Source organism: Phyllostomus discolor, chromosome 3 (genome assembly GCF_004126475.2).
Source record: "Phyllostomus discolor isolate MPI-MPIP mPhyDis1 chromosome 3, mPhyDis1.pri.v3, whole genome shotgun sequence".
NCBI classification, from domain to species: domain Eukaryota; kingdom Metazoa; phylum Chordata; class Mammalia; order Chiroptera; family Phyllostomidae; genus Phyllostomus; species Phyllostomus discolor.
Window position 1 is genome coordinate 178147552 of NC_040905.2, and position 25769 is coordinate 178173320.

At 39.1% G+C, this 25769-nt stretch overlaps 1 protein-coding gene and 1 long non-coding RNA gene across 4 annotated transcripts in view; one reads left to right on the forward strand and one right to left on the reverse strand.

Moving 5' to 3' along the window:
- Nucleotides 1–9637: 9637 nt before the first annotated feature.
- FRMD3 (FERM domain containing 3) overlaps nt 9638–25769 on the reverse strand; it is a 262871-nt gene continuing 246739 nt past the window's right edge. Inside the window, exons 14-15 of one of the 3 annotated variants that reach the window (XM_036021775.1) lie at nt 15190–15593; nt 9638–9860 (exon numbers count right to left, since the gene is read on the reverse strand). In XM_036021775.1, coding sequence (XP_035877668.1) covers nt 9774–9860; nt 15190–15593 — 491 coding nt within the window. In that variant the 3' untranslated portion in view covers nt 9638–9773. Of the gene's footprint in view, nt 9861–12511; nt 15594–25769 lie in introns of those variants that run through there. The other 2 variants (XM_028523581.2, XM_028523580.2) reach the window with 2 other exon arrangements.
- Nucleotides 15540–22486, forward strand: LOC118499713. The gene is made up of 3 exons (XR_004902232.1): nt 15540–15634; nt 16398–16551; nt 21869–22486. It is a non-coding gene; the product is annotated as an uncharacterized LOC118499713 (long non-coding RNA).

Genomic DNA, 25769 nt, shown 5'->3' on the forward strand with positions numbered 1-25769 from the left:
AGAATGTTTTATATACAAACTCGTGTCATCAGAGAAGACAGATACTTTTAATTATTTCCAATTTATATGCCTATTATTTTATTTTTTTTGCTAATTGCCCAGGCTAGAACCTAGAACAATGTGGATTGGAAGGGCAAGAGAAGACATTTTTATTTCTGATCTTTGGGAGAAAGTTCCCAGTTTTGCCCATTAAGTATGATGTTAACTGTGGGTTTTCCTTAGATGCTCTTGACAAGGCTGAAAAAGTTTTTCTTTTCTTATTTTGCTAAATGTTTGTATCATGAAAAGATGTTGGATTTTTATATATTGAATCAACATTGCGTTCCTGGGATAAATCCCACTTGGTCATAGTGTATAATCCTTTCTATATGTTGCTGGAATTTGTTTGCTTATATTTTATTAAGGATTTTGGCTCTATATACATAAGCAAAATCGGCCTGTTTTAGTATCAGGGTAATGAATTGCAAAGTGTTCCTCCCTCACATAAACAGAATTGACCAGTGAAGCCATCTGGGCCTGGGTTTTCCTTCAAGGGAAGTTTTTCATTACTGATTCAATCTCTTTGTTATGGGCCTATTCAGGTATTCCATTTCTCCTTAATCCAGTTTGGTAGTTTCTCTTTCTAGAAACATATCCACTCCTTCTAGGTTATCTAATCTATGGGCACACAATTGTTCATAGTATTCTTTTATAGTGGAATATTATAAGGTCAGAAGCAGTATCTTTATTCCTGATTTTAGTAATATTACTTCCTCTTTTTTATTTACAGTCTAGCTAAAAATGTGTCAGTTTTGTTTATCTTTTCAAAGAACTAAATTTTGGTCTCATTGATTTTTCTCCATTTCATTTACTTCTGCTTTAATATTTTTCTCAATTCTGCCTGCTTTGGGTTTAATTTGCTCTATTTTTTTCTAATTTCTTAAGGTGGAAGGTTAGGTTATTGATTTGAGATCTTTTTTAATACAGGCACTTAACAACTATAAATTTCTCTCTAAGCATCTGCTTTTATTGTATTGTATAAGTTTTTGTATGACTTTTTGTCTTCATTTATTTCAATGTATTTTCTAATTTTCCTTGTAATTTTTTTTTCTTTGATACACTGGTTGAAAAGTGTTAGTTTCCACGTATTTGTGAATTTCTCACATTTTCTTTAGTTATTGAGTTCTAACTATGATTGGAGAACATATTTTGTATGACTTTAGTTTTAAATTTATTGAGACTTGTTTTATGGCCTAAAATATGATATATGATCTATCCTGGTGTGTATTTGTGTATTTCCATGTGTATTTGAGAGAAAAATGTGTTTTGATATTGTTGGGTGTAGTCTTCTGTAAATGTCAGATAGTCCAGTTTGTTGTATTGTCCATGGATTAGTTTTCTTGTTGATCTCTGGTTATGTGGTTTACCCATTATTAAGAGAGGAGGTATTGAAGTCTCCAGTTATTATTTTTGAATTGTCTATTCTTCAAATTTGTCAGTTTTTGTTTCATGTATTCTGAGGCTTTGCTGTTAGGTATATCTGTGTTTGTAAATGTTATATTTTAATAGCTTGAACCTTTTACTATTTAAAATACTCCTTGTCTCTATTAACAATTTTTGCTTTAAAGTTTATGTTATGTGATATTGGTATAGCTACTCCATCTCTCATTTTGTTACTACTTTGATGATCATTCCTTTTACTTTCAACGAGTTGTGCCCTTGCATCTAAAGTGCATAGCCTGTAGATAGCATACAGTATGTGATTCTGCCTATGTCTGCCCTCAACTGGAGTTTAGTCCACATACATTCAGTACAATCACTGAAAAGAGAATACTTGCCCCGTCCATTTCCCCGTTCGTTTTCTATATGTCTTGTATCCCTTTTGTTTCTCTCTCCCTCCATTACCGCCATCTTTTCTCCTAAAGATATTTCTTGTGTACCATTTTCATTTCCTTGTCATTTATTTTCCTAAATATCTTTTGAGCTGTGTTTTTAGTAGTTGCCCAGGAGGTAACAATGAAAATCTTGGTTTATAATAATCTGGTTCATATTAATAGCAACGTTATTTCCATGGTGTACTTTGCTCCTGTCCAGCTTTGTGCTCCTGCTCCCATGTCGGGGGTGTTGTTGCAGTACACGCAGCATCTTTAAACCCTGTGTGGCCAGCAACCCAGATTTGTAATCATTGTTTTGGTTGTGTGGGGTTTTTTTGCAGTTTCCTTTTAAATAACAGGGGGAAAAGTTACAAACAAAAATCCATATTTAATATTGACCTAATTAGTTAATTTTACCAGTTTCTTCATATACATTGGAATTAGCATCTAGTGGTATTTTTAATAATTTTTTTCATTTCAGTTTGAAGAATTGGCAGTAAACTGAGGGAAAAAAGTTACAAAGACCAAAATGGAAATCAACCATAACCCTACTAAACAGGAATATGCAATGTTTCATAGCTTTGTATTTTTATTTTTTCAGAATTGGAATAATGCTAAACCCTTCACTGTGGGGCAAAGGGGCTGAGTAGAAGGTCTCTCAGGTGTTCTGCTTCATAGTTTCTCACAAGAAAAAAAATACACCCATCCACCTTTATCCTAGGCTTTCTGCCTCCAGCATCTGCCCCCCACCCCAACCGTCCCCATGGCAGCACTGGGCACTTATTCAGGGGACATCCTCTTCTCCCTGGATGCACAGCTTCTCTCCCTTCTACTCTTTCTTGCCTCCTGGTTGGCTCCAAGTATCCAATTCTTCTGACACGCAGCCTTCCAGTCCTGTCCCTGACCAGCTGTTGGCCACCCCAGAGGCCCCTTGGCATGTTCCATTGCTTTGGCCCAACAACATTAAATGGCAGTCTTCTTCTCTGCTGTGAACATTTTTGGATTTTAAACAGGCTATCAGATCTCTGGCCTCTAGCCCACAGGTTCTGCCAGTGGATTAAGTTTCCAAAAGTTTGGCCTGTAAGCCCAGATCAAGTTTAAGTTCAATATAAATTGCTCTCTCCACTGGAGACCTCATGGGCTGCCCCTGCTCCACCCTCAAAAGTAGATTTCTGACATTGGCTAAATTCTTTTGCAGACATGCTAATTCTTACTTGAGGGAAAGAGGCTGTGTTCTTCCAGGGGAAGAACACAGGGGAGAGTTCCCTAAATAGCACCATTATCTGCCCCAAGGGCAAGAGGAAGACTATATGGTCTATCCTCCTCTCACACATCCCTTTCTTTATAAGCAGGGCTGGGCTTCCTTTGATCTCTGCCTCTTTGCTTGACTGAGGTTTTCCTTTATTTGCAACTAAGCTCCTATTGCAATGAATTTCCAATTTTTCCTGACCATAAATTTTTTGAAAAAGGCTTGCCTCCTACCCACCATCAAAGCTTACACTGGGGGCTTTCTTCTGCTCACTATTTGAAAACTGACTGGCCTCTCTCTTCTCCCATTTTGCACCACCAATCACTCAGGTGACCATGAAAGTGAAACCAGTTGTTATCCCCAACCTTTGGCGGCTACCCTGGTGCTGGGCTTGGGCTCTGCCATATACTAAGGAATACTCCCTTGCCTACACAAACTTGGCCATGGTATTTGAGTAATTCATGAGTGCCAGTTTTTCTGTCTATAACACAGAACAGAATACCAGAATGGAGAGAGTAGCAGAGAGGGAAATCAAAAGGTTTGCCGAGGGTCCCTCTCAAGTATTCAAGAGAGTAATGATCATCACTAGTACCTGAGGAAGCCACTTTATACCTAGGAAAGAACCACCCAAAGAGATTGGAAGTGGTGCCTGGCACTCACCTCAGGCAGGGAATAATTCCTGTTCCTGTCAGCAAGACTGAGAAGCTCATCATTCACAAAAATGGGAGCCAATCTAGAGCCAAAACTACATCATGTGAGATAAAATACATATAGACAGCCCCTGACCTAAGATGGTTCAACTTACAATTTTTCAACTTTACAATTATTATCAACTAGTACAATTATATACTCTGGTATGATGTTGAAAAGTTATTCTTGCCTCATACCTGATCTTAGTGGGAAAGCTTCAAGTTTCTCACCGTACATGTGATGTTAGCTGTAGTCAATTTTACTTTTTTGTATATAATCAAGTACTTTATCAAGTTGAGGATGTTCCCCTCTAGTCCTAGGTTACTGAGAGTTTTTATCATGAATGGGTGTTGGATTTTGCCAAATATATTTTCCATATCTATTGGTATGATTATTTGGTTTTTCTTTTTTAGTTTGTTGATATGATGAATTATAGTATTTGACTCTCAAGGGTTGAACTTGCCTTGCATACCTGGGATAAATCCCACTTGGTCATGGTGTTTAATTCTTCTTATACATTGTTGGAGTCAATTTGCTAATATTTTACTGAGGAATTTTACCTCTATGTTCATGAGAGATGTCGATATGTAGATATCTTTTCTTATAATGTCTTTGTCTGGTTTGAGTATTAGGGTGATACTGACCTCATAAAATGACTTTGTAAGTATTCTCTCTGCCTTAAGAGATCATAGAGAATAGGTATAATTTTCTCCCTTAAATATTTGGTAGAGTTTAACAGTGAATCCATCTGGCCTGGTGCTTTCTATTTTGGAGGGTTAATAATTATTGATACATTTTTTAATAGATTCAGATTGTCTGTTTCCTCCTGTGTGCATTGGGCAGATTGTGTCTTTCAGGATATTGGTTCATTTCAGGACATTGGTCTAGGTTATCAAATTAGTGGACCTTTAGTTGTTCGTAGCATTTCTTAATAAAGAGAAGTCTGAGAATGGAGCTTTTCAGGAAGCTGCCAGACAGATCGAATAGTGACAGTTCTCTGCTGATGGGACCTTTAGGGAATTCCAATCCCATTCTGCTCCCCCACCACCAGTGACTACAGGCCTTCTGTTCTTCACAGCTATCAGAGTTGTGAGATTTTTGGTTTTCAAGGGTATTATAGGGATGGTGAGAGGGAGTAGAAATAGGGCAAGTTAAAATACCACAAGCTGACATTACCAAGATTCACAAGTTTTCCTTGAATAAGATTTCTTAGCTACTTGCAAGATTTGGTTAATTTTCAGAGTTCTGGAAAAGTTGATTTTTACCATTTTTGTCATTGTTCTCATTGCTTTTACTGAGGAAAGGATTTTCAGAGTTCTTTGCCATGCTAGTTCTTCTTCATCAATATAATTTTAAGACTCTATCACCTAATGATTTTACTAGCTATTCTTTCAATTTTATTGAAGCAAAGAATTGGTAATACCCTGACCTGCAAAAAAGATTTGTTACACCAGCATTAGGATCATTCACTTTCTTAGTTATGCAGAATTATACCAAAAAGACTTTACCAAATCCAAGATGCAGAATTTTAATTTTTATTCGTTCTCTTTCATTTATAGGTACCTTATTTACCTCAATCTAATCACCAAGGTTTGCAAAAATCAAAATATTTGCAAAAAACATAGCTCCTTCGCTTCCTTGTAAAGAGAAAGTAAATCTCTGTAAGGCAGACTCTTCATCATTATTTAGATGGTTTTATATTTGTCAAAGGAGAATTAGTCATATGTATTTGGCTTTCACACTTAAATCTTCAGTTCTGAGCATCAAAGGATTCACTTCCCATACTCCCTCCCTCCATCCTTCCCATCCAGTTGGGGTTTCACAGTGCCTACTGAGAAACGAAAATGCAGAACCCCTTGTCCAGCATATGGGGGGACATGCAGTTAATGGTGCTGAAAATAAAGGTGTTTCCTTTCAAAGTATTTTATTACTTACAAAACATAAAAGGGTAGTAGTTAAACAGGAGTAACAACATTTGTGTTACAACACATAATGGTACACATTGCAAACAAAACAATATTTGGTGCCATAATTTTGTATCATACAATAACCAATGATATTTTATTACATGAGTATATTAATATCTTGATTGATCGTGAAATTTTTTATGGTTCACTTTTCAGCAAATGCATTTATTAGGCCATCAAAAAGCTTTATTTTAGCAGTTTTGCTTTTGATTGATATATTTGAAAGTAACATCAATTGCTCTTGACAAATGCAAGATCACAAATAATTTTTGATAATTTTTAATTTTGAGAAGGATCTTTCTGCTGATGCTAAGAGTTTTATAGGCTCTAACAACATCAGGATAAATTTCTGATAAATTATTTTGAATTATGAATTTTAGTACCTCTAGAGCTCATGATTCTTGCAGAATAGTTTTTCTAAAATTACTTAACTTTTTGCAAATCAGTTTTTGTAACTCTGAGTTTAGGTTTATTTTAAATGTTAATAAATGTATATAATGGCATTTTAATGTTTCCTCTGACATTTCCTGTAACTTGCAGTGGTTGTACAAGAAGTTGAAAGTTGTTTCATGATTATTTGTATATTATTTAGAATCCCTGTATATGAATTCTAATACAGTCAGCCCTCCATATCCATGAGTTTTGCATCTGCAGATTTAACCAACCATGGATCAAAAATAATTCTAAAAAATGTAAAGTTGCTAATATGTACTATGTAGTTAGGCCTGTGATGGTTGCACCTGTACTGACCATGCACAGATATTTTTGTTATTATTCTGTAAACAAGCAGTACCAACTATTTAATAGTATTTACATTGTATTGGGTATTATAAGTAATCTAGAGGTTAAAGTATATGGGAGGATGTACATAGGTTACATGTAAATACTATGCCATTTTATTAAAGGAACTTGAGCATCTACAAATTTTGGTATCCATGGGAGATCCTGGAACCCATCCCCCATGGATACCAAGGGGCAACTGTACCATATCTTCAGTCACAAGGAAAAATAATCTTACATTTGTCTATTTGTTAGTAAATGGTCCATGCAAGTTTTTATATGAAAATAGTGAGTTTTTTCTGTGAAATGCAAGGATCCTTAAATTTAATTTCTATTTCCAAGCCTGTGAATATTTGTTTTGCAATGTTGAAGTAGTTTTTAAAACTTGAAATTCTTTGAGGAATTTCAATAACTCTTGATGGTTTATTATACTGTCTTGATGGTTTATTATACTGTACATGTGCACACTTTTATGTTGTAATAAGTGACCAACAAGGTTACTGCTTAAGTGGTGGTAGATCTTGTACCACTGCTCAGGCCAGAGAGTTCATATCGGTGCAGATGCTTCAGGGGAGAGCTCCAGGAACTGATGGGCAAGCTGGCCTCCCCCGACGGGCTCCAGTGCTACCCCTGTGTGGACACCACCTTTCTCCCAGAGCCAGCTTCAGCTGCAGCTGCCTCCAATAATCTAGATTCAAGTTCTGGTGCAGACAGTCCCCTCAGGGACCACTGGGACCTCAGACTGCCACATGTGACCTTGAAGCCAGCAGTTGAGGATGTCAGAGCTACCAGCAACTTGGATCCCGGCCCACTGCTCCAGGCCAGCTGCTCAGCATGCATGGTGCCCACTGTTGCCTGACTGACCTCTGGCACATTTCATTGTTCCAGTGGATTTCACTTATAAAACATAAGTTCAAAGATAGAATTTTTAAGAATTTTAAGATGGTGAGAGCAGAGCATTAAACCAATCTTAGAACAGGCTCTGCAAAATTTATAGGTCACACACCTTTGAAAGCACTCCTGAATCCAGTAATTCTCAACTAGGGGTGCTTTTGCCCATCAGGGTGGACTGTCTTTGGCTCTGAGATTCCAACTGAGCCCCTGAAAGCAAAAATGACAAGATATATTAGCACCCAAAGTAGGTCCTTATCAAGGTCTGTCATTCTCAAGCACAGCAGGCCATATCCTCCCCTTTGCACTGTGGTTCTTCAGTAGAATCTCCTGGGAAACTCCAGTTCTGAGCTGTTCCTACACCTGCTTTCAGCTGCACCCTCCTTCCTGGTGTACCAGCAACTGCAGTAGTGGGAGGAGTGGTGACAACAAGGACTTGGAAATTGCTCAGTTAAGACTTTGTTGCTCAAGTAACAGTACCTCACCCTAGGGTGAGGTAGGGAGTGCTGTGCTCCACACAGTCACTCAAGAATCCAAGTTGCTGGTAGCTCCAACACCCTCAATGGGTGGCTTCAAGGTACAGATGTTGACATCTAGTGCAAAACCTAGTCCAGGGCTCGGAGGTGATGCAGACCACTTACCATTGACTTCCAATGGTCAGAACGCAGGAATACTGTCATATCTAAGAATGCAAGGGCTGGGAAATGTAGTCTAATTCTGTTCAGGGGGTGAAGAAGAAGTGTTAGGATCTCCTCCCAGTCTCTCCCACAAGAAATTTGCAAAATTGGGAGTGAGATGTGTACCATGCATCCCCAGCCCTTCCGAGACAGGTTTGTTGGGGCAGACTGCCCTAGAGGCAGCTTCTCAGCTGTGACCCCTTGTACTCCTTGGTAGAGTAGGGCTCACATCCAGCCTCAAACAAGTGCCGAGCTGACTGACACTTCTCATGATGAATGATCAACTTGGCTATTGCAGCACCCTGTCTTGAGTGTACTTAGTGTGAATTGTTTGCCTACAGTTAAGCTGATCATCAGAGTTCTGTATGTGTTTAAAACAGTCAAATTCGGGACCATGGAAGTGAAAACAACACTGAGAACTTTCTAACTCTCTATCTGCCTCACATTCAACAAGAAAGTCAACATTATAAATAGTAAACAAATTGAGTATGTAGCATTAAATATTCAATGCCAAACATCTTATTTAAAACACATGATATAATTAATTTTGGTGAACTTGAATCTGGTTCTCCATGGCAAGTAGGAGAGCTATGACTATAGGGCAGTCCCTGCCCTGTTTCACCTGGTCAGCATTTTAGAGGATGGACCGAGCTGGAGGAATTGTTGAAAGAGGGTGTCCAGCTCATCGGTCAAAGCCTTATGGCAGAGTATCTGGAACGGTCCTCGTTGACACCTGTTGCTGTGACATAATCATTAAAAACATCCCCTTCACTCTCGAGAGTCCTGGTTTGTACAATAAATTATACAGTAATGCTATGGCCAGGAAGCAGCACCTTTATGTGCCCGCCACTGTTTGGGACTTTGCAAAACCAGCAGCTCAGGGTGGTCAAGGTACTCGGGCTGAGTCAGGATGGAAGGAAGCTGATTCACTCCCCCAAAATTACAGGAAACTGAGACAAGAACACTGACTTTTTAACCTATGAAGAATATAACTGACAAGCAGAGTGGAAATTAATGTTGGTTTATTAGTGTGTTCTCCTCCTTGAGTTTTCCTTGGAAAACTCAAAATCCTTATAATTATAAAAATAATTCTTGTAGGTGAGGAGACGCAGATGATCAGTGTTAGTTGGAGGAGCTGCTGTAATTTGCAAGACTTATTTCAATACTTGGCACCCATGCAAAGCACACCCTTTGTCCTACTAAGAGTTTTCCTTTACAATGAGGGAAGTGGCCTTGGTTCTCTTTCCAAAGTGACATCGGGGTATGTACCAGGTACAGGTAAAGAATAGATGTACAATTCCCACGAATCCTCTGTTCTTTACTAATATTAAGTTCCCTCACCCATTTGCAAGGCCTGTCAGGGCTGATATCAGTGGCAGACATGCCCTGTCACCTGAGAGGCAGCCAGGAGCAGCCTTCTCCACTCCTTCCTTGCAACATTGGAGGTTGCAGAGATCCTCAACATTCTTGAGTGTTCTTAGTGTGAACCACACCCCAGTTCTCAATACACAATAGACACAATGGCCAGAAGAGGATTAAAATCAGTTTTATTAAAGCTTTGGAGAACACAGCTGGGATCTGTGGCCCAAGCGAAGCTTCTTTCCTCGTCTCAGCAGTGATGACAGCTGAGCCCACTGGGCAGGGCCCGCCAGACTTACCCGCCCCATCAGAGACTGAGGCTGGACTGTGGAGAGCAGAGTCCTGGCTGGGCCCACCACGGCAGCTCCTGCTGGGTCTGTTTACTGCATGGAGACTGGAAGCCCAAAAGCAGGTCCAAGAGAAAGAGAGAGAGAGAGAAGTAGGAGGACAAGTAAGCAGGGACTTTTGGCACATTATCTCCACCCAGAAGAGAAAGATGGCTTAAGGATCTCAAATTCATCAACCACAACCATCCCAAGGTTACCCCAGAGGTGGAAACTTCTCCCCAGTACTCTCCTTCCAAGCTGGAGTGTGGTTAAGAGATCTTGCCCCTGTTTGGCTGAGCAGGAAATGATAGGAGTAAGGAAAAGGATTCCTGCCAAGAGGCAAGCTTGGGTCAGGAATCTGGACCATTCAATGAGTAAGTAGCTAAGGGCCATTTTGTGTGAGCCTTCCAGTCTGCAGATACTAACCTAAAAAAACAGTACTGGCTAGAGCTGTTGGAGTGGGGACTGTAGGTCCATGGCACCTCCTGCCTGAACACTAACCAGTGAATTTCTTTTCTTGCCTGTACTCTAGAGCCTGGACCTCTGAGGACTGCTGAGTATGAACTTGACAGACTTCCCTCACCTCCCACATCCCAGTGGGTGAAACGGATGAAGGTCAAAAGATACAAATTTCCAATTATAAGTAAGTTCTGGGGGTGTAATATACGGCATGGTGACTACCATTGACAATACTGCATTGCATATTTGAAGTTGCTGAGAGAGTAGACCTTAAAAGTTCTCATCACCACAAAAAAAATTTGTAGCTATGTGAGGTGACGGATTTTTTCCTAAACTTTATCATTTTGCAATATATACAAATATCAAATCGTTGTATACCTAAAAACTAACACACTGTCATACATCAATTATATCTAAATAAAACTGAAAAACAAAAAAAACTTGACAGATTTAAGAGGCCACCACAGTTGGGGTACAATTTGGCTGGACATGAATTGTGTTCCTGTAACAGAGTCCCTTTTGCTTCATTCAGAATAACACCCAGTGATTCAACTGTCAGGTGTGCAGTCATCAGCTTTGTGACGGGCCATGCTGAATGGAGGGGAAGATAGAAGAATAGTGAAAGTCTTCCAGGCCCATGAACAGGCAGAAGAAGTTTAGTGGCAAGTGTTGCAGACCTGAGTCTGATATGATGTAGGCTCTTTCTAGCACAGGGGGACACCCTTTTCTGGCCAGAAGTGATGACATACTAATTCCTAGCACTCTAAAATCTTTCCTCCTACCTGTCATGCAGAACACTCCTGGTTTGTTTGTTTTTTATTATTTCTCCGGGTATCTTAGTGCCATAGCTATCTCTTATATATGGGTGCATTCCCATTACCCTCAGTACTCCTGCTTTTAGCCAGGGAGGCTTCTGCAAACGATTGCTTCCATCCATTACCTGCGGTTGTTTTTTTCATGCCAGCACCATTCAAAGGTGACACCATTTCATGGTCCTAGATAGCACCTTCCTGTACTTCCCAACAGGCTATTTATAAAACTTTGCCTTGAATAAAACTAAATGATTGCAGAAATATTTTTCCCCAGAGTAATTTTATTAGGGATTTCTGCCACCATATTAACATATAAAACAATCTGAATATTGACATAGAAATGCAAATTTCACTATACAAAGATAAGGCTCCAATCATATGGCCCCCATATCTCTAGTATTTCAATGAAATGAATTCATTTTGAATTCTTCCCAGAGTTGATTTTATAAATATTAAACAAGCCACAAAATATATTCCAAATACATGACATTTTACAATATGTTCCAAGCATGGACAGAAACACAATATACCTTACCTACATTTTTTTAATGATCTAACTTGCATTAGCACTAAAGACAAGATTGTGTGTGTATATGTATTTGCCATATATGTGTGTATATATGACTATAAATGTACACAGTGATTTTCACAGAAAATTGAAACCTTTAAGACTTTTATCCACCATGATATCTGAGAGAGAAAAGGAATAATGTCAAAAATTCCTCAACTGGGGAAACGTAAACACAACTGTGTATAAGAGCATATCAGTGATGTATATACACACACATATATATGCATATGTAAACACATATACCAATAATATGGAATATACATATACTCACACACTTGCTTTGAGCTCTGTATCTCACTATATTATATGAGGGGGGACCAAAAAACCCCAGAATTATCTGTCTTCTGGGGAGTGGGTCCCTGGTAGGACAGGCTTCCCATGCCAGGTGAGTGTTCTAGGAACCTTCTGTATCAGTGTACCATTTGGCGTTGTTGTGAGAGGCTATGTTCAGCTTCAGCGAATTTTTCGTTTTTGAAGACTCTTTCAACGCATTTGCCCACTTCATGCTGGGTGATTTACCAGCGCACCCGCCCATACCATGCTGAGTGTTCAGCAGTTTTCAACCCAAAATGGCATGACCCCCATGCCCCACCCTCCCTATTCACCTGATCTCACCCCAAGCAACTTTTTTTTGTTTCCCAGCTGAACAAAGTCCTCAAAGGGAAACATTTTGCCCATGTGGAAGGGGTGAAACAAAAAACAGCAGAAGCACTAAAATACACCAAAACTGACAAGTTCAAAAACTGATTTGAGCAATAGAAAAAAATGTCTCAATAAGTGTAGTGCATCAAATGGAGAGTACTTTGAAGGTGACTGAAGTTTAAACGTGTAAGAATAAATACACAACTTATTTTAAAAATTCTGGTTTTTTAGGGTCCCCCCTCATACATTTTCCATCTTGGAAGCAGTTTTTTCTCACTTCATTCAGGTAACTGGTGACTGCCTTCTACCATACTTATGTGGTATTTCTAAAAAGGCTTTTTATATCCTGTCTTGAAAAATGGCATTTCAGGATCCCACTTTCACTGTTGGTGGCTATTGTTTAAATTCAGCAGACCCTATCCTGTCAATTCCTTTACTTAAGAACATTTCTAGTCAATAGTCAAGTTTTTGCCAAAGAAAAAAGAGATGTTAGCTGAAAATGTTAAAAATAATATATTACCTCTTAATATAAGTCTGTGTGGTGGACTATGTATGATATTTACCCTATCAATATTTTTCAAATGTTTTATGATGGGCAATATATTACTTCCATAATTTAAAAATATCTAATATTATTTTAAAAGGATAAAAGCTAGATGATTTGTCATGGTTAGAAACTGAAGCATAATTAGAAGGAGGACTAATTTATTTCAGACTATGTTGGAGGGCCCTTTCATTGGAAAGTATGACTTCCAAGTCATATGGAAAACAGGGGGAAAAAACCTTTAATTTCAAAGCTGGCCATTTGCAAACTTCCAAAATAAACCATAGGAAATATATCTGTATATCATTATCAAATTTCAGGTATTAAAATTAAAACGTAAAACCAATCACTGAAAAGCACATGAGAAAGCACACTCTACAATCTTAATAGCAACTATATATTTGAGTTTGCTTAACTGAAGGCTAGATGAGCTGACTTTTAAAACTCATTTTCAAAATTAAATGCCTAATAAAGCTCTCAGAGCTTCATGAATAAGTAGGACCAGAATGGCCGTTTTGGAGATGATGCTAATGTAGAGCTCGAGTGTCTGTTGGAGTCAGAGATTACAGGAAGCTCAGTCTCTTTGTACATGAAGGCAGTGGAACGTTTTCAGCTCGTGGAGAAATCCCAAAGCTCCATGTTCTTACCTTTCTCATTTATACCACAGGACTGGTCGGGATGCTGCGTGGGAAGGCCTCAGAGCCTTTCTGCCATGGATGTAATGGTATGAAGACAGGCACTAGAGAACATTTCCCCCCTCTACTTCACCCAAGCTGAAATAGTGTATCAGCTAGGGAGTCCACTCCTCTTTCTTAACAAGAGTCCCAATTATGAATGAGTTAAGATCTTAAGGAAACCAGGCAAGGAGAAATGAGGACCACCACAAATGATCATTAGCTTTGTCAAAAAGCCAAAATCCATTCTCTTCATTTTCTGCCCCCACATATACATACACTTCCTTTGAAGTTAAGCTCTTCCACAGAATCACAATCAATGGCATGAGGGACCAAAACTGTGCCTTCGAGTTTCTCCGCTTTTATTTAGATCCACTTAAACATATTCATGTCAATTTGGACAGCGAGTACACTGTTCTTTACATCATCCAACACCTTGTATCACCATCACTTCCATAAAATTGATCATTTTCCTACCACCACTAGACTACCAGCCTCACCAAAACTTTTTTTGCTACTTGCCCTTTGTCCATTTCCCATCTGCTTCCACTCTTGGGTTACTGTACAATAACATGCAATTAACTGGCATATCTTTTCATTCTTTTCCTTTAAAGTTTCACTCTCTTTTTGAAAAACGTTCTGCTTCTTCAGCCAAAATATTTAGGCAGAATGCAAATGAAAGTAACTAGTCATCTTGTCCAGATACTTTGAAAAAGGGACCACCCTGTGTCCACTTGATGATGCTCTGTTTCTACATCCTCCATTTCCATCATTTGTTTTAGGAGCTTACTTACCACAGTCTTTCTACCTATTTTCTAACTCATAAGTAGCTAACAACAAATTATGGGATTTTTTTCAGCCAAAAATATTTTTTAAACAAACCAGTGCCAAAACATTAAAAAATGCCCAACATACCTTTTGTGCATTAGTCTTACAATCTGTACAATTAAATAACTCCAGGAGGGTTTTTTTTTTGCTAAAAATTTACCAAAATATTCTGAACACATAAAAATATTTTTAAAAAAACAAAAACCCAGCATAAATTTAGTTGTATAGGCATTGGTTAGAGGACATTGTATTCACTAAGGGATTATATTCAAAAGCTCTCTCTTGGATTATTACTAAAATTCTGATTCTGAACCTTATAGCCTATAATGATGCTAATTATCTAAAAGGGGGAAACCTAATTCAGCTCAATGTATTATGGCATAATAGAAATGTATTATGATATAATAGATAAAGAGTATGCAATGACATAATAAAAATAAACATTTTTGGTTATTTAAAGGCCATCTTCCTGACCCATAACAAAAATTACTGCATTTGACTTAAACTTATTTAGGTGTAGTGAATTATGGAAAGTTAACTTAAAGGTTTGAATAATCAGTTTTGAGCAAAGAACACCTGTTGACGGCTCCATGACCACTCAGAACCAGGCATTTGCAGAAAAAACAAATCACTAGTATTGAATATAGCCCTTAGTCATATGAGAGATGTATTTTATGAGCAACCCAGCATGTAGAGAATGAGGTTTACTTTGCCAGCCACCCACTCCTTGAGGGGACAGTAATATTCATAGTGAAACTGCTCAAACTCTGGTGTCTGGCGGATTTCACATAAGAAGGAGAGATCAATACCTGACTCCAAAAGGAGGAGGAGCAGGGGGAATACAAAGAGCAGCAGGCCCAGACCCACCACAAAGAGCCTGGAAAAACTCTTGACCAGTGGGTTCACCCGAATATGGCCGCTCAGAATGTCATAGCTCCATGACAAAGCTTGGTGAGCCTCCTTCAGCTCCTCTTCCTCTGCCATCAGAAAGGCATTTTCATCTGCTTCCAGTTCCTCAAACGAATCCGTGTCTTCTCTTTCCAACTCATGCCGAGATGAACAGTCAAAGAGCATGTCGATCTCATCATCATCAACTGGGGTGGGGAGCAGACTAGCACTCGGGCTGTACGCCAGTTCAGAGATAGTCAAAGGCTCTTCTTTCATTTTATCTTCCTCTTCACTTGAGGGCTCTTCATACTCCCGGGCTTCCTTCACCGGTGAGCTGGAGATCAAGGGCGCAGAAATGCCATCTTCTTTGGGCAGAGGAATACCTATAAAGAGACATAAAGAGACATTTTTTAAAAAATTTCAGGTTTGGTTTTTTTTTTTCCATGAAAATCTGTAGATGGAAACAAACCAGAAAAAAAAAAACACCTCAAGTGGCTGGCAATATTAACATGTATGTGTACGACTATGACCTTCAACTTTGCTCATTTGAAAGAATAAAATGACAACAAATCACTATTATGTTATCATTTTTAGTGGTATCTTTTAGAAGTATACTCTGCCAAACAAAGTATTATAGGAAAATTATAGAATCTGCCATCCAATTATAATCACTTTATTATGTTTTGTCTTCTTGCTTGTATAATTGCAAATATGTGCACATTTTAACTTAGACATTTATGTTGAAATAAACTTCCTTTTAGTATTTATAATTCTAAACACTTGCCAAATTCTATTTAGTTAATACAATATCAGTTGCCTATTGGCAAACATTAAATTGCTTCACAATTGTAAAAAAAAAATGCTGTAAGAGACATCTTTACATATAAATCTTTCTGTCCCTCTTGTTTTTCAGTTCATTGGCCAGAGGTGTCCAAAAGGTAAACAGCTTTGTCAAAAGATATGAATATTATTTCCTAAAGTTCATTGGGAGAGACATGTCAGTTACCTACTACTATCAGCCTAAGGCCAGCTCTCCTAATTTGGAGCCATTGGTACTCAGTGGGAAATAAAAGCAGGTTTGAATATGTGTTTTCCAGGACAATTCTACAATATAATACCAAATTGGTAACCGTGTGTGCATTAGGTAATTGAATACATTTCAGAATTTCTCTCCTCAATATGTGCAGGAAGTGACATCACCCACGTGACAACATACGTCATTCCTGGCTTCACTTCAACAACAGTTCATGAACAAAGCACCACTGAAAAAATCCTGGAACACAGGAGGAAGGTTGAAGTACACCGTGCACCACAAAGACCAAGATAGACTGCATTAGAAGGGTAAGATGAATGGCTACATGCTGACTGCATTGCCCCCAGGCCAGCACAGCATATGCACACAAAGAGGTGCCCCCTGAGCCTATGGTGACATCCAGGCACCCCAGTATTGTGGGTCACTTCATAGGAGCCCTTACTCTGGTTTCACCCCAATCTGGGATTGCAGAGGAATCTGCAGGACTCAGCCCCTGGGAATCTGATTGTGGGGAGAGACTTCCAACAACCAGTACTCAGATCTTAGCAGGCTGCATTCCTACCTGCAAAGCCCAAGCAGTAGTGCCTGTGAGCAGCTTCGTTTATCTGCAGAACTCAGTTGGTGGCACACCTGACCAGGGAACTCAGTGGGGAACAGGTCTGCTTCATTTGGTTCTCAGACAAGGACCCTGGAATCCTGGAACCTGGTTTGCCCAGGTTGAAGAACTGAGTCATAACTCCACCCACGCCTGCTGGGAGGGGCTGGTGAGAACAGCTGGAAACTGTGTTACCTAGCAATGCTCAGGCTGAAAGGAGAGTAAGCAGAGGTGATGGTCCCTCAGGGCAAAACAAGTGGCTCTGTTAAACCAGGGACTTGGGGCACTGGTCAGATTGAATTAAGACCACAAATGAAGAACCTCAGTAGCCCTGAAGCTGCTTCTCCCATTGCACCTAGGCAGGGAAATTCTTTCATGGACTCAGTCATAAGAATACATGTATTGCTGAATACAGCCTTCAGCTTGCCCAACCAGGGAACTTTACCAGAGCACACTGGGAGCTGGCAGCCTATCAAACAGTGCTGCTTACAGTGGCACTTGAACAGGGAGCAAAGCCTAAGGCTTTTCCTGTCTGCAGACAAAAACTCTGGCCTCACCTGACCAGGAAATCCAGTGTACATCCAGTGTACACTCCTACCTGATTCTGTTCAACAATGAGTTGGGCAGGATCTGGATCCCATCTTGTTGCTTCACCAGGGTAGGAAAGCTAATTCATAGCCGTATCTACTGGTGAGCATAGACAGTCCTGACTGTCTAGTAAGCCTGAACAGAGACTACAGTCTCAGGTGGGCAGAGAATCAAGGCCAGCAGCCCTATGCAGCTGTTCTCAACCAGGGGCACACATCCAGAAACCCAAATTGAACTTATTGGTGAAGAACTCTGTGCTAAAGCAAATCTGGAAGAGAAGACCACTAATTCAAATACATAGATATCAACATAGGAATCAAGGACCACATAAAATCAGGTAAATGTGATACCACCAAAAGAAATTAATAAAGCACTAATAACTGACCCTAAATAAATGGAGATCTATGACCTGCCAGACAAAGAATTCAGAATAATCCTTTTAAAGAAGTTCCGTGAACTACAAGAACACATAGGAAACTAAACAAAATTAGGGAAACAATGAATGAACAAAACAAGAAGTTCAACAAAGAAACAAAAAACATTAAGAAAACCCAAACAGAAAGCTTTGAGATGAAAAATACATAACTGAATGGAAGAACTCAATAAAGGGCTTCAAAAGCAGACTCAGCCCTACAGAAGAATCAGCCACCTGGAAGATAGGACATTTGAAATTATCCAGGGAGAGGAGCAAACAGAAAAATGAATGAAAATGAGTGAAACTATTCACGTTATGGGAATTCCAAAAGAGGAAAAGAAAAGGACAGAAAGTATATTAAAAAACATAATGTCTGATAACTTCTAAAATGTGGGGAGAGAACTAGACATCCAGGTCCAAGAAGCCCCAAAGACCCCAAGTACACTGGACCCAAATAGGACTATGCTGACATATTATAATTGTCAAATATCAAAGACTATAACTATATTGTCAACTGTCAAAGATAAAATTTTAAAGGCACCCAGAAAAAAGATAAATTGTATACAAGGGGGGAACCCCCATAAGACTATCGGTATGTATCTCAATAGAAACTTTTTAGGCCAAAAGAGAATGAGATGACATGTTCAAAATATTGAGGAAAAAATTCTCAACCAAGAATCCTATACCTTGCCAAGCTGTCCTTCAGAAATGGAAGATAAAGACTTTCTTGAACAAACAAAAGCTGAGGAAATTCATCACTACTAGACCAGCCTTATAAGAAATGCTAAAGGGAGTTCATTGAATGGAAGTAAAAGGACACTAATTAATGTCATAAAAACAATGTAGTGTAAAACTCACTGGTAATAGTAAAAAACATAGAGTCTGTAATATGGTAACTGTGGTGTGTAATTTACTTAAATATAGTTTAAAAGTTAAAAAAACAATTGCAAAAATAACCATAACTACAATAGTCTGTTATCAGTTACACAATACAAGAAATGGTAAAACAATATCCTAAACAGTGAGCTAGAGGGGAAGTAAAAATGCAAAGCTTAGGAACTATACTGAAGTTAAGTTGGCATTAACTTAAAATAAGGTATTATAATTTCAAGATATTTATGTAAACCTCATGGTAACTGCAAGGGACAAACTTGTAGTAATACGCAAAGGAACATGATAAGGAAATCAAAGCATACTGATACAACAAGACATCAAAACACATGAAGACAGCAGGATAAGAAATAAGGAAGAATGGAGCTACAAAACAACCCCAAAACAGTTAACAAAATAGTAAGCCCTTACTTATCAATAATTACCTTAAATGGATTAAATTCTCCAATCAAAAGACAAAGTGAATGGCTGAATGAATAAAAAAATAAGGTCCAATGATACGTTGCGTACAAGAGACACACTGTATCCTTAAAGACACACAGAGGGAAAGGATGGAAAAAGATAATTCAAGCAAATGGTGACCCATAATGGTAGGGGTAGCTATACTTGAATCAAACAAAATAAAACATTAAATTAAAAATGATAAAAAATAAAGAAGATTATATAATAATAGGGGACCCATACATCAAGAAGATATAAATATGTATGTGCCTGTGTCAAAACTGCAGGGCTCATTAGCATAGCACAGGTTTGTCAGATGATGCCACATTTTCCTCTAGCCAGGTGCACACAGAGTGAGAAGAGTTCTGCTGGATAAGTCCTCCAGCTTATTAACAGCAATGAAAGGAATCACTGCATATGAATATGTAAAAAGAAGTATTTTCCCCCTGGAAAAGAAATATATATATATATATATATATATATATACACACACACACACACATTTATGTGCCCAATATTGCAGCACCTGAATACACAAAGCAAAACCTAACAGAGCTACATGGAGAAACAAACAGCAATCCAATAATTGAGGGGGCCTTCAGTCCCCCAGTCTCAACAATGGACAGATCGTCTACATACAATAAGGAAGTGGATCTGAATAATATTACAGACCAAATGGCCCTAAGAGACATTTGCAGAACATTTTATCTGACAACAGCAGAACACATATTCTTCTCTAGTTCACATGGAGCATATTCTAGGATGGATTATATGTTGGGTCACAAAACAATTCTTAGCAAATTCAAGATGACTGAAATCAGTAACAGGAAGAAAACTGCAAAATTCACAAATACACAGATATTAAACAACACTAGATAGTACTAGCTTACCAAAGAACATTAGGCTACATTTGATCTATTATCAAGGAATATTATTTCATCAAGTAGATTAGTTTCCTAACAAGTCCACTATTAAGAGTATACAAGGTGAATTATAGTTGGTTATCCATATTAATTTTCTTTACATGATAGATCCTCAAAGTTTCCTTCATACCTTTTCTGGTGAATTCTAACAAAAACATTTAAGGAGACCAGAAATACAAAATTAGTAAGATTATCTGCACTGCTCCATTAAATTTATTTTACTTCAATCATGTATGAGAAGCCTCATGAATATATTCACAAAGCTCAAAGGCTGAAAACTTTTTTTTAAGAATTAAAATGACAATGATTTAAGAAAAGGATATAGCTTTCAAGTTTATCTAATTATACAGCCCAATTAAAATTAGATAATAGCTGTAAAATTTCTGACACATAAACACTCAATAAATGTTAACTATTATAATTACATTTTGGTATAGTGGTATAACTATGTTTTTATATGATTAAAGTGAAATAGAATCAGAAGATACTGATGAGGAAGACTGCCCACTGATGACAGACAGGTAGTGTGCCTGCCACATGTAGTCAGGCAGGTTGTTCATTCCAGCCAACACCATTCATGCAACCCCAGTGTGATGGAACTCCCTAAATACACTCCATGCACCACAGCACAACCTACTCAGCAGGCTGCAGACAGGTTACTGAAAAGGTTGTTCTTCATCTCGTGGCTGAAGGCATGATAAAAAGCCTTATCTTAGTATACAGCAAAATTAGTGGAGATAAAAATGGAATAAGCATTGCTCATATTTACTTTCAGAAATCTGCATCTCTATTAATTCCAAGCACATCTGTGACAAAATCGAAATACTACAGCTGAAATTACCAGCATCTTGTGTCTACAAAACAGGTAAAGAGGCCAGCTAATGGTGCCTTATGTAGTTTTCCTCTGTGCTACAATGTCTATGAATGAAGCGATGCAATATTGGGTATCATCAGAACAAGCATGTCAAAATGAAGATAATAGTAACCCTATCTCCTGAGATTGTGGAAAGGCACAAAGTATATAACAAAGGAACATGTGAGGAAGCACTTTAGAGACAATATCAAAAGATAACACATTACCCATCATTTGCATTTATCCACACTAACCTCCTTAGCAAAGACTTTGGAGTTTTGGTTACTTGGGGCGACTTTAAACCCATTTGTCAATGCTTTTCCTATTTGGAATCTGTTATTGCCATTGCTGTCATTTGGCTGGAACCAAACTGCCTCATTTTGTAGGAGATACTCCCTCAGCTTTGCACCTTACTCCCCTCCCCTGACCCATGGCCACATGGTGCTTGTTCTATGAGCATCAGCCCTATCTCCATGCTGGAGGCTTTGGCAAATAGCACCATTGGGAGCCACCATTCTTGTTTCCTCAGAGGTATTCCAAGTCACCCTGTGCTGATACCCAACTATGGAATGTCCATCAAAGCTGCAGAGCAAGGGCAAAAGAAACAGGTCCCATCACCCAGCAAGCAGGAGGGTGTTTTAGAAAATCATAGATGCTTTTTGGAGGTGTCAATGAGTGGAGGGGCTAGTACCATTTAGGGGGTGGGAGTTAGGGATGCCAGACATCCTGAAATGTGTAGGATGGCACCACAAAAAGAAGACTTATTTTGCATCCCACATAACTTACAGATGTTCTATCAAATATTATCCATGTATATTAAAAACCTATTTTAAATAATCTGAATCTAGAACCTACCTCTGTTTTACATTTAAACCTAAAGTATTTTAGGTACCATTTTAACTTATTTTGAATTTTTGAGGAATTCCACCACTGTATAAAATGATGATTTTTGCCAAAAGTTGTTTACCTGTTCAGAATATCACATCACTGCCATCTAGAATGCCTAAGGTGTATAAGTGTGCCTTGACACCAGTTTCCTCCCACTGCATGCATATGGGTACAAGCATCATATTCCTTCATTCTGCCTCCTGGTGAGTCATCCCTGAGAAAACCTTTGTAGAGACTTATTACTTTATTATAAACTATCTTCCAATTTCTCCTAACAGAGTTAGATGGCATTTTTTGACTTGTAAAGTTACATGTACATAAATTGCATTTCTCTGAGTTCATCTCAGGAGGGTAGAAAGAACATTGTAAGATCTTTGTTATTAAGTCAGACACTGAATCTAAAAGGGTACACAACCACTGCCCAGGCACACACCATATTGTCAGGTCTCTATAGAGGTCACACTTTTGTCACTTATTAACCAGAACCATCCTTCTTGAGATGGGCTAAACTCTGATCTACTTATATTGATCAGCTTAACCATACTGGCTCTGGAAAGTATGCTGTTCTCTTGAATTGACAGTAAGGAAGAGAAGAGTGAAGAGTGGGAGAGGGGGAGGGAACTTCTGGGAAATATGATGGGGGGAAAAGAGCAGTTTCCCCCCATCATACCAGGAACTTCCCTGCCTGGTTTCAGAAACTGTAACCCCTCCTGACTAAGGCTGAGTAAAAAGACCTTGGGACCATAAGCCATTAAGGAGACAAAGCTTATCTTCCTTGTAGGGGCACCACCTCTGCCCCCTTTTACTTCACCCTGCTTGGCCCTGGGTGGATGACTGGTTAGCCAATGATGAGTAAGATTCCTCAAAGGAGGGACAACCTAAGACAGGCATGGTCGAGAAGGGGCCCTCAGGGAAGGAATTGGGGGAGGTATAGAGAAAGGGATGATGAACCCTCACTCCTTGGCTTTGACACAGCCTGAGTCCTCATTCTGTCTGTGAGAAGTCTCCTAATCTCTTGGCTGACTTCCCCTGCCTGACTTAAGCCTGAAACAATGCCAAAGGTGGGTTCAGCCCTGTGCTGGAAAGGGTGGGTTCCCTGGGGCAATCAGGCCTAAGAAAGAATACATAAAATCCTATGAAACCTACTTTGCTAATACCCTCAATTTAAATGATAAGGGTCCAAGCATAGAATAAGTTTGTTCCCCCAAAGTTTTATGGCCCTTTAGCTATCTGACCCTGACTCAAAATAAGCTGTTTGAGTTCTTTGAATGTTATCTATTGTTTCATCATTACTGCCTGACAATGATTGATGAGCTGTATTCCTATGCAAATTAAATCCAAGTCAGCCCATTGAGGAACAGGCTCCTCGCCCTTCTCCTTTGAGAGATCAGCCACCTTTCCTCCCAAGCAGATCATGTCTTGGTAGACTCATTCTCATATGTGGCGGCCGGGAGGTGGGCTGAGGCTGGGGGCAGAGCCCTCTCACAAGCAGTGGTTTGAAGAATTGCAGGGACACAAGCAGGGACCTGGATTTGGTTCCCAGCTGAGCCAGAACTCTCTGGGTACCCTCAGGCATAGCACTTCAATTCTATGAGTCTTAGACTTCTTGCAAATCATGCAGGCATCTCCAGTTCCAGTGTTCTGTGGCTATATCTTAGTCTTTATCTATCAATGCACCATCCCACTCAAAACTCTGCATATACTTTCTCTGCAAGTACCAATCACTGCATATAACAAGCAGCGTGATTTCTCTTTTATCTATTGAGAAACATTGTGGGAGAGAGGGGAAAGAGTAGGGCACTGAAATTTCCAATGGATTTTTACAGGGCTAAACATTTTTAACACTGATCATGTCAACACAGGGGATGAGGAAACTGAGGCTCAGAGAAATCAAGTAACTCACACAAGGTCATGAAGCCAGGCAGCTACAGAGCAGGGGTTTGTACCCAAGCCTGTCTGACCCCAAAGCTTGTTCCAGGCCACCATGTTGCCTGAAAAGAAGGGGCTCCAAGACACCTAGAGAGATCCTCACTTCTTAGCTAAGGAAGAAGAGTCTTCTCTGTTATTAGCCCAATTTCACTGGCTGAAACCACAGTGTAATTATATGTAAGGTGGTCATCTGTCACCATTTGCCCGGGGCTATCAGATATCACTGTATTCCTGTTTTCCTAGCAACGTTACTAAAGTGCCCCTTTTGCTCTCAAAAGGTTTGCCTAACAAATTTTGTGGTCACCTAATTATATGTCAGCACCACTATGATTGTATCATAGTCAGGATAGAGGCCAAAAACAAAAAACACACAAAAAAATCACTTGCTGTTGTGGGAATTAACAGTATGGGTTGAAAATAAAATAAACTTTAAAATTTACTATATTCTGCATGTGCTATCAGCCCCTAAACTATTTTCTATCCACATTAAGTGGTATGTAAACTTCCAAAATGTAGTAAGAGACTATGCCATTTACCTCCCACATGACTAACTTCTTTACCTTCCTTGTATTAGGGATAAAGTGTAATCCTTCAAGTGAAGCTCATGCCCCATGGGTTTGAAGAAAGGATTCTACAAATTACATTTACTTTTCCAGAGGAGGATTTTCACTTTCAGGCATAGCTATTGCAAAACATCTCACACTGGAAACATACCTGATGTCGCTGAATATTTTTGGGAAGCTGCCCACCCATTCTATTTAAAACTCATGAACAGTCATCCTAGTGACTCAGGAAGGTATAAACAAATGGAAACACACACACACAGTAAATCCTAATGTTCTTCCCATGCATGCACCCCAATCTCTTTTCTCCTTGTGGTCATCTTCTACCAACCTCCTGGTCTTGTCTCTAAGAGTAGCTGAATATTTGACATCCTTAGTCTTAGCCTCATTTTGTGAGGCTTCAATATCTAGAATTCAAGAAGATGATTCAGTCCTTCTCTTCACATTGCAGTGGCCAGATGCCCCTTCCAGCTCACTGAAATGACTCAACAAGATCTCCAATGGCCACCATATTGCTAAAGACAATGTGTGTTCTTTTGTCCTCCTGCTGACCACTTGACATCTGAGACTCCACTCTCTTCTTGGTTTTCCCCCAGTGATTCTCAGTCATCTTCACAGTGTCTTCCCAATATTTGTGGTGGCCCTAACTCTCTGCTCTTGTCATTCTGTACCCTCCCTCCCTTGGAGTCAACTGTATTCATGACTCCAATATGCTGCTGAGCATTGCTCAACATGGCTCTGCAGGTAACTAGTGTCCACTAAGGTGCTGCCAGTTGTTCTTGAAAAGTGTCCTGTGATCAGATTAGTTTGGAAAACTGCACACTAACCTTTTTTGGATATAATCATTGAGGTTAAGAGTACAAGCTCTCATCAAAAAGTGATGGTTATTATCCAAAAGATGAGAGATAACAAATGTTAGTGAAGATGTGGAGAAAAGAGAACCCTTGTGAACTGTTGGTGTGAATATAAATTGATGCAGCCACTGTGAAAAACAGTATGGAGGTTCCTCAAAAACTTAAAAATAAAACTACCATATGATCCAGTAAGTCCACACTGGGTATACGAGGGTATATCCAGAGGAAATGAAAACAGTATATCAAAGAAGTATCTGTACTACCATGTTCACTGCAGCATTGTTCATAGCCAAGATATGGAAACAATCCACTTTTCATCAACAGATGAATGGATAAAGAAGATGTGATATATATACCATGGAATATTATTCAGCAATAAGAAAGAAGTCCTGCAATTTGTGAAACATGGACGGGCCTTGCATTATGCTAAGTGAATAAGCCAGAGAGAGAGACAAGTACTACATGGTATCACTGAAATGTGTAATCTGTTTTAAAAAATGTCAAGCTCATAGAAACAGAAAATAGAAAAGTGTGCCAGGAACTTGAGTGGGGAACCCAGGGAGAGGTTGAGGAAAGGCTACAAACT